This window comes from Gambusia affinis, linkage group LG13 (genome assembly GCF_019740435.1).
Source record: "Gambusia affinis linkage group LG13, SWU_Gaff_1.0, whole genome shotgun sequence".
In the NCBI taxonomy this organism is placed as follows: Eukaryota; Metazoa; Chordata; class Actinopteri; order Cyprinodontiformes; family Poeciliidae; genus Gambusia; species Gambusia affinis.
The window spans coordinates 16,165,906-16,187,394 of record NC_057880.1 but is presented as its reverse complement, the minus strand read 5'-3'; the positions used below and the strand labels follow the sequence as shown (position 1 = coordinate 16,187,394).

General features: G+C 39.7%; 2 protein-coding genes across 7 annotated transcripts in view; both read left to right on the top strand.

Moving 5' to 3' along the window:
* dst (dystonin) overlaps positions 1–21,489 on the top strand; it is a 121,820-nt gene that overhangs the window by 54,736 nt on the left and 45,595 nt on the right. For 4 of the 6 annotated variants that reach the window (XM_044136134.1, XM_044136136.1, XM_044136135.1 and 1 more), the window contains 29 exons: positions 694–787; positions 874–1,028; positions 1,307–1,787; positions 1,871–1,999; positions 2,075–2,152; positions 2,229–2,390; positions 2,631–2,735; positions 2,848–2,943; positions 3,047–3,172; positions 3,623–3,775; positions 3,874–4,028; positions 4,112–4,238; positions 4,351–4,534; positions 4,881–5,038; positions 5,134–5,312; positions 5,410–5,548; positions 5,641–5,834; positions 6,023–6,185; positions 6,262–6,345; positions 6,456–6,563; positions 6,665–6,763; positions 12,851–12,997; positions 14,283–14,371; positions 14,455–14,563; positions 15,330–19,184; positions 19,901–20,047; positions 20,192–20,410; positions 20,495–20,638; positions 20,733–21,002. In XM_044136134.1, coding sequence (XP_043992069.1) covers positions 694–787; positions 874–1,028; positions 1,307–1,787; positions 1,871–1,999; positions 2,075–2,152; positions 2,229–2,390; positions 2,631–2,735; positions 2,848–2,943; positions 3,047–3,172; positions 3,623–3,775; positions 3,874–4,028; positions 4,112–4,238; positions 4,351–4,534; positions 4,881–5,038; positions 5,134–5,312; positions 5,410–5,548; positions 5,641–5,834; positions 6,023–6,185; positions 6,262–6,345; positions 6,456–6,563; positions 6,665–6,763; positions 12,851–12,997; positions 14,283–14,371; positions 14,455–14,563; positions 15,330–19,184; positions 19,901–20,047; positions 20,192–20,410; positions 20,495–20,638; positions 20,733–21,002 — 8,149 coding nt within the window. The remainder of the gene's footprint in view (positions 1–693; positions 788–873; positions 1,029–1,306; positions 1,788–1,870; positions 2,000–2,074; positions 2,153–2,228; positions 2,391–2,630; positions 2,736–2,847; positions 2,944–3,046; positions 3,173–3,622; positions 3,776–3,873; positions 4,029–4,111; positions 4,239–4,350; positions 4,535–4,880; positions 5,039–5,133; positions 5,313–5,409; positions 5,549–5,640; positions 5,835–6,022; positions 6,186–6,261; positions 6,346–6,455; positions 6,564–6,664; positions 6,764–12,850; positions 12,998–14,282; positions 14,372–14,454; positions 14,564–15,329; positions 19,185–19,900; positions 20,048–20,191; positions 20,411–20,494; positions 20,639–20,732; positions 21,003–21,489) is intronic. The other 2 variants (XM_044136131.1, XM_044136137.1) reach the window with 1 other exon arrangement.
* On the top strand, positions 6,878–12,851 carry LOC122842350 (desmoplakin-like). Its single transcript, XM_044136138.1, has 2 exons — positions 6,878–10,489; positions 10,627–12,851. The coding sequence occupies exons 1-2, from the start codon at positions 7,580–7,582 to the stop codon at positions 12,643–12,645; spliced, it is 4,929 nt and encodes a 1,642-aa protein (XP_043992073.1). The 5' UTR covers positions 6,878–7,579; the 3' UTR covers positions 12,646–12,851.

The following is a 21,489-nucleotide window of genomic DNA, read 5'->3' as shown; positions in this document are numbered from 1 at the left end:
GCCAGTTGCATTTCTTTTTTTTATATATATATTTGCCTTAGTATTATTTTTATGGAGATGGTGTTTTGTGTTCAGTTCACAGTAGTTCAAACATCTTTAAAAAATGCAGCATCTGCTGTGGGTGTGGCTCTTTTGGCTGTGGTCTTTGCAGTCCTGTTACCTGTGAAGTTGCTCTGTCCCAACATGCTGTTTAAATTTCATACCCTAAGGAGAGGGATTGTCTTTCAGGGTGGCTTGTTTTACACACCCCTCGCCTGGATGGAACGCTATAAATATTAGAACGTTGGAGATGGTTCTGTCAGTTCTTTCTAATAGTGCTTGTAGTCAGGCTCTCAAGGTTTCAGACTCCAAATCTGATTGGTAGCGTCGGTTAGTGGTACACTGGTAAAGGTAATGCCGGCATAAAATGTGAAGTAAAATGGCATATTTGAGCGGGACCTCTACTGTTAGCAACAGTAGCTTTAATACGAGCTTTGGCTCCTGTGACAGCATCCTCACTGAGCCGTTGCAGATTAACAGCTCGGTCTTTCTCAATAATAACCTCGCCTATGGATCCAGGTGAAAATACTTTCTTCTTTCTTGACTTTTACGAAACATGTTGTTTTAAAGTGTGATTATTTGTTTATTTATTTATTTATTTATTTATTTATTTTCAATCTTAGTCCATATCTTGAATATTCCTATGTTTTTCAGGCTTGAGATGTTGCAGCAGATTGCCAACAGAGTCCAGCGAGACTGTGTTAATGGAGAAGACAAGCTGGCACTGGCGAGATCAGCTCTGCAGTCTGTAAGTGTTTTGTGAAAGCAGAGCTTGATAGAAAAAATTATCCCTGGTGTCGATAATTTCTGTTTTTTTTTCTTTCCCATTTTAAGGATACAAAACGTCTGGAGTCAGGGATTCAGTTCATGAACGAGGCTGAGGTTGCAGGCTATCTGCTGGAGTGTGAGAATATCCTCCGACAACAAGTGGTGGACATCCAGATTCTCCTGGATGGAAAATTCCCATTTGCGGATCAGCTTGTTCAGAGGTACAAAGGGAATCCTGATTCCCCACTAAGATACTCTGTTTAGGAATATAATAATTAAAAAGTCTTATACACTGCAAAACCACAAAATCTTACTAGATCATTTTGGTCTAGTTTCTACTGCAAATATCTTAGTACATTTGAAGTAAGAAAGCTATAATTACTTTCATTAATAATATGAACATTTACTTAATATATTATTTTAATTTAAAAACAATAATAAAAACAGTCAGAATTTCTATCAATTAAAACTGATAACTGCTTTCCTCTGATATTTTTAGGGTCTCCAGACTCCGTGATGATCTCATGGCCCTCAGAGCCGAGTGTTCCACTGTGTACAGCAAAGGTCGCACCCTAACAACAGAGCAAACCAAGCGCATGATCTCCGGCATCACCCAGAGCCTGAACTCCGGCTTTCCACAGAGCATTAACTCCAGCTTTACATCAGATATTACTCCTTCTCTCACATCAGGGGGTTTGGGTACCCCCGGATCCACGTTCACCTCCGGCCTTACCCCGAGCCTCAACTCGTCACTGACCTCGCCTTTGACCCCTTCCCTGACACCAAATCTGCCACCGGCTTCCGTCCCAAGCTACATGGGAAGTGGGGGCGGCATGGAGCCTGGTAACCTCATGCATCTGAAGCACATGCAGATCAGGAAGCCGCTGATGAAGTCGTCACTGGCCGACCCCAGCATGACGGAGGAGGAGGTCAACCTTAAATATGTGCAGGACCTCCTGAACTGGGTGGAGGAGATGCATGTGAGCAGTTTCTGTCCTTTTTATTTATGTAGGCTGTAAATAAAGTTTTTTGACTCACTGAATTCTTTTCATTTTCTGTTTAGTTGCAATTGGAGCGCTCAGAGTGGGGAACAGATTTGCCCAGTGTGGAAATGCATTTGGACAACCATAAGAGTGTGCACAGAGCCATTGAAGAATTTCAAATGAGTCTCAAAGATGCTCGGCTGAGTGAAGTGAGTTAGTTTTTAAACTTTCTCATAGATGTAAAGCATGAAATTTATTTATTCACAAAATTGTTTTCCTCCCAGATTCAGATGAACATGCCACTAAAGCTGACATATTCAGACAAACTGAACAAACTCGATAAGCAGTACGAACAGCTGTTGGTGAGTATGACCCTAGAGCTAAGCTTGATTATTTTTCCATTTTTAAACCACAGTCTAACTGTTTGAAATATTTCAGAGCTCTTCAAGGGACCGGCAGAGCCACCTGGAGAGCCTTCTTGACTTTGTGTCGCAGGCGACTCAAGAGCTCATCTGGCTGAATGAGAAAGAGGAAGAGGAGGTCGCCTTCGACTGGAGTGATCGCAACAGCAACATCTCGCAGAAAAGAGACTACCATGCTGTAAGCCATTTCTGTCTTAACCTATTGGGATCTTTTGTGCACCCAAGAAATAAAAAGCAAATCAGTTTACAGCATTCATTCAGAAAAGATAATTTCAGGGAATGGGTTTAAATTGTTCTTTGAACGATTGCCTCTACTCTCCGGACTGAGGCAGGATGTGAGATTATATGAGACGATGGAGTAGCTGATCCTTCACCACATCTTAGCACCAGGGGCATTTACCTTATTGTCTTTACACAGGAACTGATGAGGGAGTTGGATGAAAAAGAGGACACCATTAAGTCTGTGCAGGACAAGGCAGAGCGCCTCATGCTGAAGAACCATCCAGCCAGACTAACCATTGAAGTGAGGCCAATGTGCTATTTTCTGTATTTGGGCCTGGAATTGTGCAGACAACTACAAGTTGTTTCTAGCAGGCAGTTTTCCAGTATGTCTGATTCTTTTTGCTTCCTCACAGGCATATAAAGCTGCAATGCAGACACAGTGGAGTTGGATTTTGCAGCTCTGCTCCTGCGTCGAACAGCATCTTAAAGGAAATGCTGTGTATTTTGAGGTGCATTGCTCCCTAAGACTGTCCCATTAAATGCATTTATTTATTTATTTATTTATTTATTTCACATCTAACCTTTAAGCTCCTTTTTATTTCCCCTATGCAGTTTTTCAGTGATGTCAAAGTGTCCATGGACTACCTTAAGAATCTAAATGATTCAATTCAGAGAAAATACAGCTGTGATCGATCAAGCAGCCTGCACCGACTAGAGGATCACATTCAGGAGTCCATGGTAACACTGACGCAATGACATGAAGTGTATGGATTTATGTGTAAAGATGAAAAGGTACAATAGGTTTTCCACATTTTGTCCACATTTTGACTGGTCACATTCTTAATGTGACCAGTCAAATAAATGAGACTAGAGCACCCTTTTTCAAGTTTTCAGTATCTTCAAAATAAATATTTAGCAGTACTTATGGAATTTTTTCAACAATGGCTTTATTCTTGCCTCTTTTGCATGAAGGCAAAAGTGCTCCTTGAGATCTTTTGAACGTTTACACAACTCATAACTTTTTTCACCTCTTTACAAAAATGTGCTACTTTATGTTGGTCTCTCAGAAATAAATGTCATGTTACAGTCACAAGTTTTTACTCACAACATTGCAAAGTACAAAAATGTCTTTTATTTTTTAAATTTTTATGTCATGTTACAAACTATATTTATTGTGTGTATTCTCAGGATGAGAAAGAGCAGCTACTTCAGTACCGTAGCACTGTCGCAGGGTTAGTGGGGAGGGCCAAAAACATTGTGCAACTCCGGCCGAGAAACCCTGAAATTCCTCTGAGGTCCTCTATTCCTGTTAGAGCGATATGTGATTATCGACAAATAGAGGTATTGTTGTTTTAAAAACATCACACCACAGTTACTCCCATTTAATTTAGAAGCTTGTGTAACAGATCTCTGCTGTATCTGTCTCCCAACTCTTTCAGATTACCATTGATAAAGATGATGAGTGTGTTTTGGTGAGCAACTCTCACCGAGCCAAGTGGAAAGTCATCAACCCAGCAGGGAATGAAGCCATGGTTCCCTCTGTTTGCTTCACTGTGCCTCCACCCAACAAAGAGGCTGTTGACTTGGCAACAAGGTGAGATGCTCGGAAGCTAGGATCCATTTTGTGAAGTTGAGAGTTTCCTAAAGCATTCATTGTTTAAATCACTTCTACTGCAGAACTGAACAGTTATACCAAAATGTCCTGACGCTGTGGCACCGCTCCCATGTCAACATGAAGAGTGTTGTGTCCTGGCATTACCTAATGACTGACATACGGGCCATTCGCAACTGGAACGTAGCCTCGGTATTTATAGAAATTTGTTCCCCCACTCACTGATAGTAATTATTACTAATTAGCTTTAGTTTATGATCACACTAAGAGGTTTGTAATGCTTTCCTTTTTGAAACAACTTCAGATAAAAACAATGTTGCCTGGCGAGCATCAGCAGATCCTGAGCAACCTCCAGTCCCACTTCGATGACTTCCTGGAGGACAGCAAGGAATCAGAGGTGTTTACAGTGGCTGACTGTGTACAGCTGGAGAGAGACGTGGCAGCCTGTAAGGAGTTCTACCAGGAACTGCTCAGATCCGCAGAGAGAGGCAAGCCTTCAATTCTCCTCCTAATAACAGCTCAGCCTCCAGCAGTAGCACTTTGGCCCTTAAGGCTCTTAAGCTATAAATTAAGACTGTGATTTTGTAGAATTACATAATTTATACTTTTTTAACATAGAATTGTGTCTATTAGTTTACTTTTAAACCAATAAAAGCCAGGGTTGTAATTCATGAGCCATAACTTGGCATACACTGTGATAATGTCGCCACCTAGTGGTGTATATCCCACATAATTTCTTTTGTGTTTTACATTGTTTCTGTCAAACACTACTGATTACAAAAAAGTCCTTTCTTTATTAATAATATCTTTATTGTTTATATTTTTTGTCAACAGAAGAACACGAGGAGTCAGTGTACAATCATTACATCTCAGACATCCGCAGCATCCGTATGCACCTGGAATCCCACGAGGAACACCTAATCAGGCAAATCCGATCACCACTGGAGAGAGATGACCTGGAGCAGAGTCTGCAGCGCATCACTGAACACGAGGTCATCAAATTAGTATTTATTTATTTTTATCCTTCATACATAAATAGACCCATATGCAATGGGCTTTTTATAACATTCTACATTTTGCTTTGCAGAGGAAGATGTCTGAGCTGGAGAGGCTGAAGGGCGATCTGGATGTCATGAGGGAGAAGTGCGAGCAGTTCTTCATACAGGCTGCAGGCTCTCCGTCTGTGTCCACACTTTCCTCTGAACTTTCTGTCCTCGTTCAGAGCATGAGCCAAGTGTACTCCATGTCCTCTATTTATATGGACAAGTAAGAACGATGTTTTATTGCATGTCAGGGAGATATTTTTTTTAACAGAAAATGGTTGATGTTACAGTTGAACTTAAGTGGAGCCTCGTTTTTGCAGGCTGAAAACAGTGAGTTTAGTGGTGAAGCACAGTCAGAGCGCAGAGTCTCTCGTTAAAGCCTATGAGTCCAAACTATATGAAGAGGATGCTGTCAACTCGGATGTCAAATCCATTGAAAGTGTGATTTCTACACTTAAGGTAGTGCTACATTTAAAAAATATATATATAAAAACATGCTCCTTGCACTGTGACAGCTTGTTTTAAGTGGTCATCCATCTTTCTGTTTGTAGCAATGGCGGACGGAGATCGACGAGAGGCAGGAAGTATTCCACGACATGGAGGATGAGCTGCAGAAAGCTCGAGTCATCAGTGATCGCATGTTGAAAGTCCATAATGAGCGAGACTTTGACCTGGACTGGCACAGGGAGAGGGCGGATCAGCTGAGTGAAAGATGGCAGAACATTCACTCACAGATTGATAGCAGGTTTGTAGGACGTGTGTTTTGTTGGATGTCTTGTGTAGAGATGTACTGATCAGAATTTTGCCACAACTTTATAAATCCAATTTCCGTTTTTGTAGAGCTTTGACCAGCCAAAATTGATTTTATTTGATCTCAGGATTTGTGTGCAGAGCTCTTATAATATTCATGAAGATTTCCTATAACAATTTCAGGCTGCGGGACCTTGATGGTATCAGCAAGTCTCTGAAACACTACAGAGACTCCTACAGCAGTGTGGATCAGTGGATCTCAGAACTGGAAATGGCACAGCTGAAAGCTCAAGAAAACAAACCTGATGATAGCAAGGCTCTTGCTGAGATATTAAACAAACAGAAAGTAAGAGAGAACTAGAGTCCCCTTCTCAAAATAAGATTTGTATAGTGTTCGGTCTTAAAATATGTGTTATTTTTAGGTTCTTGTTGCTGAAATGGAACAAAAGCAAAACAGAATCGAAGAGTGTCAAAAGTATTCGGAGCAGTACTCATCTGCTGTTAAAGTAATTTGAGACTTTCTTTGATTTTGCTAAGGCAACACTTAAAAAATGATCTTCTTGGCATTTACTAGAAATATTTCAACTAACTTTTAAAATTTCGTTTAAAATTCCAGGATTATGAGCTGCAGTTAATGACATTCAGAGCAATGGTTGACTCCCAACACAAGTCCCCTCTTAAAAAGCGGAAGATACAGAGCTCCTCTGATGCCATTCAGCAGGAGGCAAGACTAGATATTGATTTTATTTACAGTGCAAAATATCTTTTGCTTTTGTATTTTCTGCACATTCACACATTTATCTTTGTTGGATTAATTTTATGCAGTTCATGGACCTCCGAACCCGCTACACTGCTCTTGTGACTCTTATGACCCAGTATGTGAAGTTTGCCAGTGAAACGCTGAAAAGAGCCGAAGACGAGGAGGTGAGCTGGTTTCAATTTAAGAATAACCTTAATTTATAATGCTCAAAAATGCATCCTGTTTTGTATTTGCTCTGGTTCTTGCAGCTTCTGGGGCCTCTTTTGTTCTCCTGATGTTGACTCAGTCTTTGTCTTTTCTTCTGAAATGAGATGTGTGATATTTAGGTTCATGAATCTTCTATGTGCTTTACTTCTCATCCAACTTGACTTCTTGACTCACAGGCTCATCGTGCTGGCAAAGAGAATTTGCTTCATTGAGCAAAAGAAGCAAAGAAAGTGCATAAGTGTGTAAAATAGCTGCATGTCTGCTGGTGATGGTGAAGTGGGTAGAAACATCTCAAGCATTCTTGGACAGAATCAAAAAATAAAAAAAATCTCTCTAGGAGTTTGTAAGGCAGTTTGAATAGCATTTGCATTTTAGAGATTTTAGATGAAAGACTCATATTTATCATTTTTATCTACACTATTCCTTTTTTATTAATGTGGCATTCTATTCCATTGACTGAAATATTCAAGTTAAAGGCTGCTACTTTTCTAAATTGTCCAGTGTGAGATTCTAATGCTCCAATAAATATGAGTGGCGAAACATTTGAATGATGATGTGTTTATTAGTTTCACAAAAATAATCAGTAATCTATTAAATAATTTTTAGATACATATTTTTAAATCTCAAAGTCTTGGAGAGATTCTTTTGGAGTATAGCTGCATATTTGAGGTAACCATGTCTATTTAAATGTGAATTTGTGGATGACTCATTTTTTTGCATTGTAGAACAGGAGAGCTTTCGAAAGAGCAGAGGATGAAAAAAGGACAGAGAGCATGGAGGTCCAAAAAGCCAGAGGGGAAGTAGAGATTAGACAACTTAAGGAACGGATTCAAGAACAGGAAGTTTTGCTTACGGAAAGGGAAGCACAGGTGGAGAAGCTGGAAGTAGAACTAGAAACACAAAAGAAGATTGTTGAGGATTTAAACTTTCAGAAAGCACAGCTTGAGCATGATGTCAGTCAGTATCACACTAAGTTAGATATAGTGATTAAAGACAAAGCTGCACTTGAGCAGGAATTAAAGCACACCAAAACTTTAATGGAACAGTCGGAGGCCACCTCTTCTCTGACACAGAAGAAACTTGAGGAAGTCTTAAAAAAAGAAAATGATGCACAGATTTCCGACCTACAAAGAAGAACAAATGCACAGGAAGTAGATTTAGCAGCAGAAGAGCTGCAGAGAGAAGTTCCAGCTAAAAACAGTGATCAAACTGCAGAGTCTTTGGGACTTGAGAGCCAATCAGAACGGGGCACCCAACTCGAGGGATCTGAAGAGAGAATGCATGATGTCTTGCAGCAGAGACTGGATGAACTATCTCAGGTCCAGAAAAAAGCAGAAATGGCTGAGGAGAAAGCACAAAGCTATAAAAAGCTTCTGGATGATAGCAACAACAGACTGCAAAAACTGCAGATGGAGATGAAAGATGAACGGGCCCAGACTAGACAGAAGTCAGATGATTTCCATCAGGAAATGCTGAGCATGAAAAAATCCATCTCTGAATTTCAGGAAGAAATCAGATCCCTCCAGAGAGCAAAGTCCTCATTGGAGCAAAGCACCTTTTTCCAAACCACCGAAGTAGAAGGCCTTAAAGAGCAGCTGAAGATCACCCAATCAGAGCTACAGAGGAGAAGCTCTGTAGAGCAGGAGAACTCGTACAAGATAAACAAACTAGAGGAAGAGGTAGCTTCCAAACAGTCAGCCATAGATCAGCTGAAAACAAAATGCAATGAGTTGATGAGGATGAACGTCTCGTCAGATAGTGACATCCAAAGCCTTCAAATCCAAATAGAGTCACTGGAAAAAGAAAGATCATTCTCTGAACAAAAGATAAAATCTTTAAAGAATGAGGTGGAGAGCTGGAAACAACAGCTTCAAATCTCGAAGGACGAGAGCAACATGGTGAAGAGATCTGAACATGCCCTGCAGATCAAATACAAGAACCTCGAGGCAGAACTTCAGAGGAGTGAAAACGTTACGTCTCAGCTGCAGAGGAAGATCGATCAGCTCAAGCAGATGAATTTAGAAGTGGAGCAGAATGCAAAGAATGTGAAAGCCAAACTCGATCAAGTGATGATGGAGATTGAGAGCAAGGACCAGCAAATTAAAATCTTCAAGTCACAAATAGAGGGTGCTAAATCTCAGGTTAGAATTATTGACGAGGAGCTAAGTAAGAAAGCGCAGATCATTCATGAGCTTCAAATTAAATTGCAAGAACATAGTGAGGAGACAAAGACCATTGCTGATCTGCAGCAGAAATTAAAGTCCCAAAATGGAAAAATCCTAAATTATGAGAAAGAAATAGCAAATCTGAAATTAGAACTACAATCTGTATTTGCCGATAAAAACTTAGTAAATCAGAAAGTCCACATGCAGAAAGCTGAAATAAATGATTTGAACGAGATGCTGAAGAAAAAAAATGTGGAGCTGCAAAAGGAATCTTATGAGAATCAGAAACATTTGCATAAACTTAAAGCTCTAGAAGAAGAACTTTTACAACACAAGCACAGCTTTAAAGGAATAACTAACAACTCTGAAAAAGTCATAGAAAACCTAAAGCAGGAAATTTATACGCTTCAGAATGACAAGGCAGCAGTGGAAAAGAAGGTAGAGAGTCTGAATGTTAAACTTTCAGAGGTTAGCTCCGCAATGCAAAGAGCACAAGATGAACTAGCTCAAGAGACAAAAGAAAGAAAATTGAAAGAATCTAAAATTATTCTGCTGGAGACTGAAATTCAGAAACACAATCTAACTATCAAAGAAATCACATCCAGTTCTGACAAATCCCAATCAAATCTACAACGTGAAAATACATTCCTGAAAAGGGAGAAATCAGAGGCGCTGGAAAAAAACCTTTCTCTGGGAACTGAACTCAGAATGCTAAAAGACAAGCTGCAACATACCCAAACAGATGCAGAGATAAAGCAAAGAGAAAACATTACTCTTCAGCTAAAGTCCCAGCAGATGGAGGAACAGCTGGAGAACTGTAAGAAGATGCTAGAAGAGCTAAAGAGTAAACTCGAGCTCCAGAAAGAAGGCTATGAGAGGCAACTGTCACTTATGCAGGCAGAAATTGAGAGAAAAATGATTTTTTTGCAGTCTGAGATTGCAAAGGAAGGCCAACAGTCACAAAGGGGAGAATTAGCAGAGAAACTCAACAAGTATTTTAAGCAAGATGTAAAACTAATTAAAACTTTGCAACACACCACAGTAGAATCAAGGCAACATATGGACAAGGAACTTCAGTGCAAAATGGAGAAAATGGAGCGAGAAAGAACAAAGCTTGAGCAAGACTTGTTGAAAGCAAAGTCTGAGATTACCCAACTTGAGGACGATAAACTGAAACTCACCACTAAAATAAGTACTCTGCAAAGCCTCTGCAATCAACAGTCAATTGAGAGAACAAAGTTTGAACAAAAGCTGTCAGATAGTGAGCACAAACTGTCACTGAAAGAAAATGAAGCAAGAGCCCTACGAGAACAAATAGAGCTGTACGTCAGAGAGGTGAAAAACCTGCAGAAAACTCTATTGACTCTGAGAGGAGGGGTGACTGAAACTGTCCATCCAAAAGTGGCAAATAGCAAAGCTGATCTGTTGAAGTCAAATGTTCCCATGGAGAAGAAAATAACGACAGTCATTGAAGGAGCAAAGAGCAGAATTGAGGATGAGACTCTCAATAATAAAAAGGTATGACAAAAGATGCTGAGTTGAATTTAAAGATATTTTACTAATCTAAATGAAATTTAATACTGTGAATATTTTAGTTTTAAAAGTGAATTTTTGTCTTTCATAACTTAAGTATTCCTCTAATGTCACATCAACAGATGGAGACGATGGAGAGAGAAAACGTTCTCGAAGGAATTAAGCAAGTCAAGGAAGTTGCCTCTCTTTACGAAACCCCCAGTATTCAAGCAAAAACTCTGCAGAACATTGCTCACAAAACTAAAATTTCATCTGATCTTCCCAGCTCAGTCAAAGTGCCAGGATACATGGCTCTATGTGGACTTAAAGACCCAAGGCATAATGAAACTAACATCAGTAATACAGGCACTTGCAATGTCAGAGAAACCCATGAAGTCATAATCAAATCTGAAAAAAGTACAGGAAAATCTTATGGAACACAAGGCATATCCACTTCCCAGAAGTACCAGGAGTTAACTGGGAGTCCTGGCATTCAATACTGGATCAAGCAAAAGCTTCTAGATGAGGGGGTTTTACGAAAGTTGGAGATGGGCCTCCTCACCGTTGAAGAAGTGCAAGCGTCACTTGTTCATCACACTGATAAACCTGCCACGGTAGCTGGACTTTATGTAGAGTCGAGTAAGAAAAAGACGTCTTTCCTAGAATCAGCTGAAAAGGGCTTTCTTGCAAAGACATACGCTCTTGAGTTCCTCGAGGCTCAGGCTGCAACAGGCAGTCTTGTGGACCTAGCTACAGGAGAAACTGTGTCTGTTGCAGAGGCACTAGAGAAAGGCATCGTAGATCTAAGTATGAAAGAGAAACTGAAGGAAGCAGAGAAAGCTGTTAGTGGCTACAGCTGTAAGGGCAGAAAACTTTCTGTCTTTCAGGCAATGGAGGAGAGAATTATAGATAGATTTAAAGGGAAGAAGATACTTGAGGTTCAGGTTTCTTCAGGAGGGTTATTTTACCCAGAAACAGGAATGAGAGTCCCTACTTTTATTGCATTGACTGACGGTCTCTTAAACAAAGAGACTCTCCAGAGTCTGCATGATCCAGTGAGCAACCCAAAAGGTTTCCACAGTCCTGACACCGGACAGAGGGCATACTACGATGAAATACTCAAGACCTGCTTGTATGACATCAACGGCAGTGTGTTTCTTGTCCCATTTGGGGAGAGACACTTGACAAACACATCTCCGATGAGTCCTCATAGAATGTCAGTCGTCAACAGCAGCTGTGGATCAGAAATGTCAGTGTACGAAGCCTTCAAGGGGAAACACATCAACAAGAGGACCTATCTGTTCCTGTCTCAGCAGGAAAGCAACTGGCAGGAAAACTCTCTGGTTGACCCAAGTGGAAACCCACGTCACTTCATCACAGATGCCAGAAGTGGGCGACAGCTTTGTCTAGAATCTGCTTTAAGTCAAAGATTTCTTGAAATGTCTGAGTTTGAAAGCTACCGCAGTGGTCTTTTAAGTATCTATGAGATTGCAGACATCATATTTTCAAGAAGGGTTGTTGTGGAAGATGTCAATAGCACCATTGCCGGTCTCTGGGACATCACTAGGAGGAAGAGGCTCTCAGTTCTTGAGGGTCTTCAGCAGGGGGTTACTGATAGAGTGACGGCATTACGACTGTTAGAGTCCCAGGCTTGCACGGGGGGAATTTGTGACCCTTCAACTGGGGAGAAACATACACTCTCCGATGCTCTGAAAAGAGGTCTTTTAGACGAGGCTCTAAAGCAGCAGCTCCAACAGTTCGAAGAGGCATTCAATGGTATTACCCACCCACAGACTGGGAAGGTTTTGTCTGTTTTCCAGGCTGTTCAAGAAAACCTCCTCCCAAAGGATGTGGGTTTCCGCTGCGCTGAATTTCAGCTGTTGACCGGTGGACTGATAAATCCTGACACAAAGGTCAGAGTCTCTCTTGAAGAAATGATTCAAAGCAACTTTGTCGACACAACTACAGCCACTCTGCTCAAAGAGGAGAAGTTCCAAGCTCAAAGCCTCACCTGTCCCAAGACAAAGAGACGAATCACATTCAAAGAGGCGCTGGAAAGAAGTGTGTTTGACTGCCACACTGGTTTGAGGTTATTGGAGGCTACAAAGGTTCATGCATTAGGAGCCAAAACAGCTTTTCATTATCTTTGTGCGTTTAAGTAAACATCTGTAAAGGATATATAAAAATGTGACTTTAATATTCTTTCCTTTTGTTGTTTTTTTACGCCCATATTTTACTGCAGTGTTTGATGTAGGCCATTCTTCTGCTTTGTGGCCAAGTTGTAAATAACTTACTTTACTTATTAACAACATTTGATTTTTTGAAAAATTAAGAGTCCTGCTGAACGCCTGCCTGTTTTAATTGTAGAGGTCTGTTGATGAGGAGAAGCGAGAGCATGGTGATAAAGTTAGCAAACTGTTGCACTGGATGTCTGATGTGAAGCGGACCATGAACAATGACGGGAGTGGTCCGAAAGATAGTAATGCCAACACAGATGCCTCAAATAAACACCAGGTAACTTGTGTATATGTTAAGGTCTATCCTTGTTGTCACTGTGTGATTTACAATAAAAACCACAGACAAGTTATAAGTGGTTGCAGTAACCTCTTTTGGGTTAACACTTGTTTAATAATATTAATTTGATTATATGCTGGATTAATCCAATCAACTTCCACACAATAAAAACAATTCAAGAAGTTGCACAAGCACTCATATATATGAGAATGTTTTCACTCCCAATTATTATTACAATCTTATAAACACATTCCAAATAAAAATAGCTCTGTGTAATGAAGGAATGAAAACTTTAAAAAGAGAATAGTACAACTTATGTTTTTACATCCTATTTATTTCATAATAATTGTGAGGGCATGTTAATAGTGGAGGCAATGGTGATTTACCTAAAAGCAATCTTTTGTTAATAATGTTGAGTTATATAAATATAAAAAAAAGTAAAGAAAGTAATGACGAGGCTTTGAAAACTTCCTGGACCTGTCCTAATGAATGAAATTAGGAAAATTTATGTGCACCATTAATTCATAGCAGCCATTATTTTAATTTACCGACATAATGCATTGGATGACTGACCTATTTTTTGCAATGACACAAACATCGTGGCCCTTTGTAATTACTATGCAATACAAGCTTATTAGATAAATTATAAGATTATTTTTGATTCTGCTTTTAATCAGTGTTTATGTCTTTTTATGTCTGTGACAGAGATTTAAAATATGTTTGTACATTTCTTTGAGAAAAGGAACCTAACAAGGATTAAGTTTTAATGATTTCCAATTTTCTTTAAGGCCCTGCCAGCCAATTTAGATTTAGATATTGCACAATTTTTCTTTAAATTGTGAATGCCGACATTCAGTACTGGAGCAATCACTATAACACATAGAGTAAAGTGTTAAAGATTCTGATAGAAATGTTTGTTTTGAATCCAAAGAAAAATAAAAAAATACATAGTTTTCACCATTGTTACAATAAAATGTCACTTATCTTTAGATTATTTTTATTGGATTCAAACACCAGGCACATGCTGATTATTACATTTATAGGCTCTTTCATTTAAATCACATTTACATTTTTGACCTGCTGATTAACAATCAGTATTGCTCAAATGAAAATTTCTGTTTGATTACTGCATCTTTATAAAACTCACACAGTAACATTTAAACAGTTTAAACCCCAAATTTGAAATATAATTGTGTTATATTGCAGCTTATCAAATTCTCTGGATAATTACACAAATGCAGACTGCTTTATATGACATGTAAACATTTACCATTTGATGTTTTAGGTTTCAGCTGAAGAAATGGCTTCCAAAAAGGAGCAAATTGCAGAAGCACTGAGGGCCACACAAACAATGCTTAACAAACATGGTGACAAGTAAGTGTTAATACTGCATCTATAATACTTTATCCACTGTGGAAACTCAGCTCTTCACTTTCACTCTCTTTTGCTTTTCACAGGATGACAGAGGAGGACAGGATGAAGACACAGGAGCAGCTGAATGCTCTCACTCAGGCCTACAGTGAAATCTCTCAGCAGTGTTCAGATCAAACAACCTCTGCAGATGAGGTTGGGTTCTAGCCATTATGTTTGACTGCATCTGTTGCAAATGTGTGCTACCATGCCCTCCTGATGTTTAGATGCATGAATGAACATGATCTGCTTTTCCTTATTATAGTTGGAGCAGTTTTCTCTTGCACTTCTGGTATGATATGTGTTTAGCTGGAGTCCAGAGTATCTGAGTATGCTGTAAACATGCTTCACTGTGCCAGCTTTGGTCTGAAAAATTTTCCATCATTTGTGTATTTCAGCTCTCATAGGGTCCAGTGTCAAAACAGACTTGACTTTTAACCTTACAGTGTGTAAACTAACTAACTACACTCCTTTTTGCAAGATGTCGGACACCACAAACGCATGTTAGCTTTCAGTGTGTTGTGTGTCACTCTCCAGTTGTAACCCTGTTGCAGTCTTGCTCTTCTGCACACAATATTTTAACCATGTCTGTATGATGGTGAGTATAGATTTTGTCTTTCTGGTAAAAATTTTAATCCATATTTACAAAGAACACATACAGTTCCTTGAAAAAATATTCTTACCCCTTGAAGTTTGTCACATCTTGTGATATTACCACAATCTCCAATGCAACAATGCAACCTTTACTTCCTCTTCATAGTTATGTTGATTTATCACATAAAAAACCCAAAATACAATGGTTTTTGTGGTTGTAGTGAGACAAAATGTGAAAAATTCAAAGGAGTATTAATATTTTTCCAAGGCATTGTATGTATAATTCAAGGCTAGTGGAGTTACTGGCTGTGTTTCTGTTTTTCTACAGGATTTAAAGACGTCCAGGGCTGGAACCACAGGAGAAGTGTTTGATCACTTTGTTTCTGCAGCTCTCCCATACACGCTCGCAGACTGCAGCCCCTGTTCCTCTGAGCCTCATGTCCAACTGGACTGGGATGAAAGTGTCCAAAAAAATCATATCTACACATCAACACTGCAACATTCCCTCCAATATGAATCAAGCAAGTGCATACAAAGTTCACACATTTCCTCTGTGTCTCTGAGTGATATAGCAGCAGCTAGGGAGGCTTCTGCCAGTCAGGATCTGTACATGAGGATAATAAAGATAAACCAGATCGATGACGGATTGAATGTGTCCTACACAGGAGACACGCTGATGGTAGAGAGGGCTTTTCAGTGTGGGTTGATTCCTGCCTCTACTTATTTAAAAATTCTGGAAAGGCAGAAAGTTATGAGAATTTCTGATGGTTTGTCTTTCTGTGAGTCTGAAGAGGAGCTTAAGCTTGACGAAGTTCATGGCCTCATTCTTAGGTGCCTCGGTAAAAATGAATCACCTCCCTTGGGGAGGAAATTTAACCCGCTGAGGTCTGAGGGTGAGTCAGGTTCAAGTGATCAGGTGACCACATTAAAGTGGGATGATTGTTCTGCGGATCTCCACAACAATGATGATGTGAGGGTGGATGTAGCAGTTCAGTGTGATTTGATGAGCTCCAGCAGCTCCCTCATAGTGTTGGGACACCAGCAGCAGTTTATGGGACTTGTGCTGCCCCCTGCTGGGGAAATCATGTGTGCGCGTGACCATCAAATCACCACCAGTGAGTTCACCAGCACACTGTTCAGTAGTCGAGGAAAAATAGCTGCCATTTACCTTCCAGGGAGCTCAGAGATAATAGAAATCAACTCTGCTGCTAAAAAGGGTCTGATTGACAGCTGCACAGCAGACATAGTGAGATCTGTTGAAATTCCTGACTCACTGCCTGACTTTGAGCACCTTCATGAGACTTATTCATCGTGGCTCATGTATAAAATGCTTTCAGTGGATGGATGGCATCATTCTGCAGCTGTTTCAGATCTGAGCTCTCCCTCTCCATCAGAGGCAGAGCAGCTATTCATCTCTTACTTGATGATGAACAGTTACATCGATCTCAGATCAGCTCAGAGGATTTTGATTCTTGACAGTCAGTGTCAGACTTTTCTTCAAAATTTTACTCATTTTGCTTCTAACTCCAGTTACGATTCAGAACAGGCGGATGTAGAAATGTTGCTCATAAATGAGGAAACAGAGCAAGTAATGGAAAACCTACAGAATAATTTTGATTTTATCGATAATATCAATTGCCCAACTACCCCTGATGAAAACTATCAACATGAATCAGAACTGAATAATTTAGTCTGTCTGGATAATAAAGCAGTGACTTCTGAAGAAATAATTATCACTGATGTTCAACCTCTGAAACAAGATTTTACGTATGAAGTCTTACAGGTTAATGGCATTGACCCTGATGTAGACAGAGAAACTACTGTTCATTTCAAATGGGCCACGCAGCATTTCCAGTGTGGCCCCGGGAACGCTGACAGTAACAGCCTTGATGACACAGCTTCTCTGGAAACACCAATGCCTCTGACTTCATTTTCTGCAAAGAGTAAAAATGCTGATTCAACATTTAATTATGAATCTGCGATAAAATTTGATCAAGAGACTCTGCCAAATTGCAATGCCGAGTCACTATGCAGAAAATCAACAAAGGCTGATATAACCCAGTCTTATTTGTTATGCTCTTCTGATATGATTGAAGGTGAGAACAACTTTAACTGTACCCTTTGGGTTCATAAAGACCAAGTGGAGGAAGAGGGTAATTCTACTGATCCCTTGGGATCTCTAAAGAATATTTTGGCTGTACAGGCTGTACCAGAGCTAAATAACATGCAGTCAGATGAAAAAATCAGTGTGTTAGGACTCAATCAAGACACATTGTTAGATCTGGAACAAACAGACATTTGTCAGACAGAACAGGAGAGTTCTTTGAAATTTGATTGCACTATTACTTATAGCAATGCATTGAAATTTGGATTAGGTGAAACTGAGCCGGTTGCCATGGAGCTAAAATCCTGCTCTTTCTCTGGAGAACACGTCAATTCTGACACCTTCGAGGGTCACACTGTGAGTTGGAGTCAGATGTACGGTGCTGAAAATGTGCAGTTGCAGACGACGAGGGGAGCGGCTGTCATGGCGCTTGATTTACCAAATGAGGAAGACAATAAAGACACTGAGGATGCTGATAAAGAAGGAAGTGCAGGAACAAAGATTAATCAAAAACACTGTGGTGATGAGTCCAAGATGATCTCACACTCGTCTTTGATTCCTGTTTCTGGAGACTTTCTTTTTCCTACAGACTCTCTGCCTTTGATGGCTAAAGACTGTGACTCACAGGTTTCACTCAACAGGCAGCTGACAGGTGGAGCTGATGTCCACAGTTTTATCGAAGAGTACACTGCTACTATGAAGGAGTCAGACTTGTCAAATATAAGTGGCATGAGCACTGACTCACAAAGCCAGCCTCAGCATGCAGCATCTGTTACATGTTGCTCTCATAAATCTAAGAGCCAGCCCATTGATGAGCTTTCCATTGAAGGGAATGACTTCCAAAAAGAATCTCATGTTAGTGAGAGTGAATTAGGGACAACTGCACCATTGTGCAATGATTTCTGCTTAGAAACAGAACGCGACACAAACATTGCTTGCTCATATTTAAACAGTGAGGCAGCTCAGAGTCTTCATCATTTGCCCCCTTGGAATTTAGTTGAAGGTGCATTTATTTCGGCTTCATCAGATGAAGGTATCAGTGAAATGAATCATGCAGGAGCTGCCAGCACATGTGCATCATCTCAGCCAGATGTGCTTCATTTAACAAGAGATTTAAGGACTGAATCTCAACCTGTTTGTAGTCAAATCTCACAGAGAGAGCGTGCTTCTCTTTGTGACACACCTGCACAGCGATCAAAAACCCCTCCTTCCAGTCATAAATGTGATGTTGAAGATCCATCAAAGACTATCAAACATGCATTAAAGTCAAACGGTAATTGTGGAAATGAAATTAATGTTAAAACAAACAAGAAGAGGCTTTCTCCAGAGAAGCAGCATGATGACACGTTCATGATCTCCAGCGAGGCTGTGGAGATTTCAGTATCAAAGCAGGAAAAGGTCGATAATAATGTAAATGTGTCCTGTTTGAATCAAACATGTGAAACTTCAAACATTCACTTGAGGCAACCTGAAACTGAAGGATTGGGATCTGATCCTCAGTCAGTGAGAGGTGCTGATCTGCCTAAGGGCAACATTACATCCTCTGTTTGCTGCTCAAGTAACTCCACAGTTTATAAAGCAGTAAAGGTTTTAATAAATGACCAGGAGGAAATCCAACAAGCTGAAGACAAACTACAAGCTAGAGAAAAAGACAGTTTTCAGGGAATAAATAAGAACAGTACCTCAGACCTTCTCATGGATATGCTGAATCAAAACAGCAGTGACACCAGAAACTCAGAACTGACATGTGAGGAAGATGAGGCCTGTGAAATCAAAGAACAGGACAATCCTTCGAATATTCAGCTGCAGCTCCTGCAGCTGTTTAAGACAGTCTCTTTGAGCCAAGACTTTTCAGTGCTTCAAGAAATGGTGGAAAGCCTGAGCAGTGCTCTGGGGGGTGACACTCAGGAAGAATGGCTGCGCACGTTGGAGAGCATCAAGGAGGAGAGCTCTGAGGGAGAGGACGAAGAGTCTACAAAAGATCCAGGCATCGGGGATCCTGCTGAATGTGATCACCGACCGTCCGCTTGGGGGTCCGACAGCTTGGACGTCTACAAAGCTGAAGAGGTCAAAACTGAGGTAGAGTTTGTGTTTTGTTCACTTACAATCTTTCACAGATTATTTTGAGATTTTTTGTGATAGGCCAAATTGAAGGAAATTATACATGTTTGGTTAAAGCTGCAGTTACTGTTGCAGCTCAGTCTTCATCCGGAGACAGGACGTTCTCACATAACTCAATCTTAGTCAACCTGGATTTGTGTTTATGAACAGCAGATTTTAGGTCTGCCAGAATATTATCATTTGGATTATGGTCTGGACTTTAATTGAGCTACCTTGCTTTGATCTAAGTTCAAGCTCTGGCTGCATGTTTAGGATTATGGCTCTGCTGGAAAACGGATCTCTGCCCCTCTTTCAAAACATTCACAGCTTTTAAGACATTTATGTTCCAGGACTGCATTTATATCTTTGTTACCTTCTTATTAAATCTGACCAGCTTTGCTGTAGCTGCTGAAGAAAAACACCTCCACAAAATTCTACAGATGTGTATCAGCATAAGAGATGCTGATTACAAATATCTCTCACTCTTAGAGTCTAATTTGCACAAAAACATTGAAAAGTTGTGTACTCCTTATATACAGAACTATGCCCTGCTTTGTTTTTGCCACACATAAAATCACATCACATAAAATTCTTGTGGAATACAATTAGTTTTAATTTTGTAAAGTGAGAAAATTAAGTTCAAAGAATATGGAGTGAAGTTGCTCTTCCACTTATGTATTTCTTATTTTCCACAGTTCTTCTCCGTTCATGATTACCTGGAATGTGTTGGCAGACTGCAAGATCATGCTGATGTTGTAGAAGATGTAAAGAAAGACCTTTTGATGCAGGAGCCCCCAGTTCACAACATGGAAGGACTGCAGATCCAGCTAGAGGAATGTCAGGTCAGGCAAAAAAAAACAATGAAAGTAACAACTTTTCTCTTTAGAATGATCTAACATTGATGTTATCAATTTTCATTGATTTTTTTTTATATAGTAAGCTAATGGTGTTTATAGGTTTGTTGACATAAACTGTCTTTCTTCTAGTCTTTAGAAGCTGAGGTTTCTAGACTGGGCAGTGTCTTAAAAAGGGATTTGGAGAAAGCTAAACATCTCCTAAACTCTGCTGACGACGACCAAATTCCCAAACAGATTCACCAAGATTTGGCCTCCACATATGTGCAGTTGGAGTCAGATTTTGCTGCTGTCTGCCAAATATCTGCAGAAAGGCAAAGTTCTTTGATTCAAGTCTTGGAAGCAGAGAAGGTCTGTGTTAAGAAAGGAAACAATAAAAAATAAAATTAGGCAACAGCTTAACAAGCATATAACTATTTTAACTCTATATTTCAGTCACAGTTGGAGTCAACATATCAGAAACATCTCGACGATCTTCTTAACGTAACAGACATGCTTCAAAATAACTCTGAAATGTGGGATGTGGATTTGACTGCATGTGATGTAGACACCCTGAAGCATATAAGTCAGCTAAACATGGTACCTTTGCAAACTAGTAAAAAAGATGCATCAATACATTAGCCAAAACTGGAAAAAAACCCACCCTAATCTGTTATTTTTTTTCCACTTACAGGACACAAAGAGTCTTCTTTCAAAAGAAACCAGACTCAAAATGGAAGATGTTACATTTGATATCCAATGCTTCATTTCTGAGAATGCTCAGTTTCTTAGCCCAGCTCAGAGCAGTTACCTCCTTAAGTTCCTCACTGGCACACAGCGAGCCTTCAGGGAGCAGACAGACAAGCTTGCTACACAGAGGAGTGCCTTAAATACCCTGCTGGATGCTAAAGAGAAAGAAAAGCAGGAAGAGGTCTGCCTTAGGAACGAGCAATTAGAAAAAAAAGTAAAGAGTACAACATTTAATAGACACAGAATGTAGTGACTTGTATCAAAGTTAAAACAATATATGGAATATATAGAGAAATATCTTTAAGCAAATAAATGAAAAATTTTAATTTACAGAATAAGTACTTGTTGAACATCTTTCATCAATTATGGAAAAATATAGGTATAATTTTTTCAGCAGTAAAACAGAGTGAAAATCTGAGTGAGAAAGTAATAAAATAAAGAATACAAATAATAATTTTCTATTGTTTGTATAGTTGTCATTTGCAATGTGCACATAAAAGTCTACATGTCAACTTTTATGCCTCAAGACAAATCTCAGGAAAATCTTACAGTACAGTTTTGTAAAACTATTAAGGCAAGTCACTACATTCTGGCTCTATTTTGTTCTTCTGGTTTTTAATATGTGCATGCATCTGTGTATTTCTTGCCCCTAATTGCTTGTAAAAGCTTTTTGTTGTATAGCAAGAATATGATTACTTCAG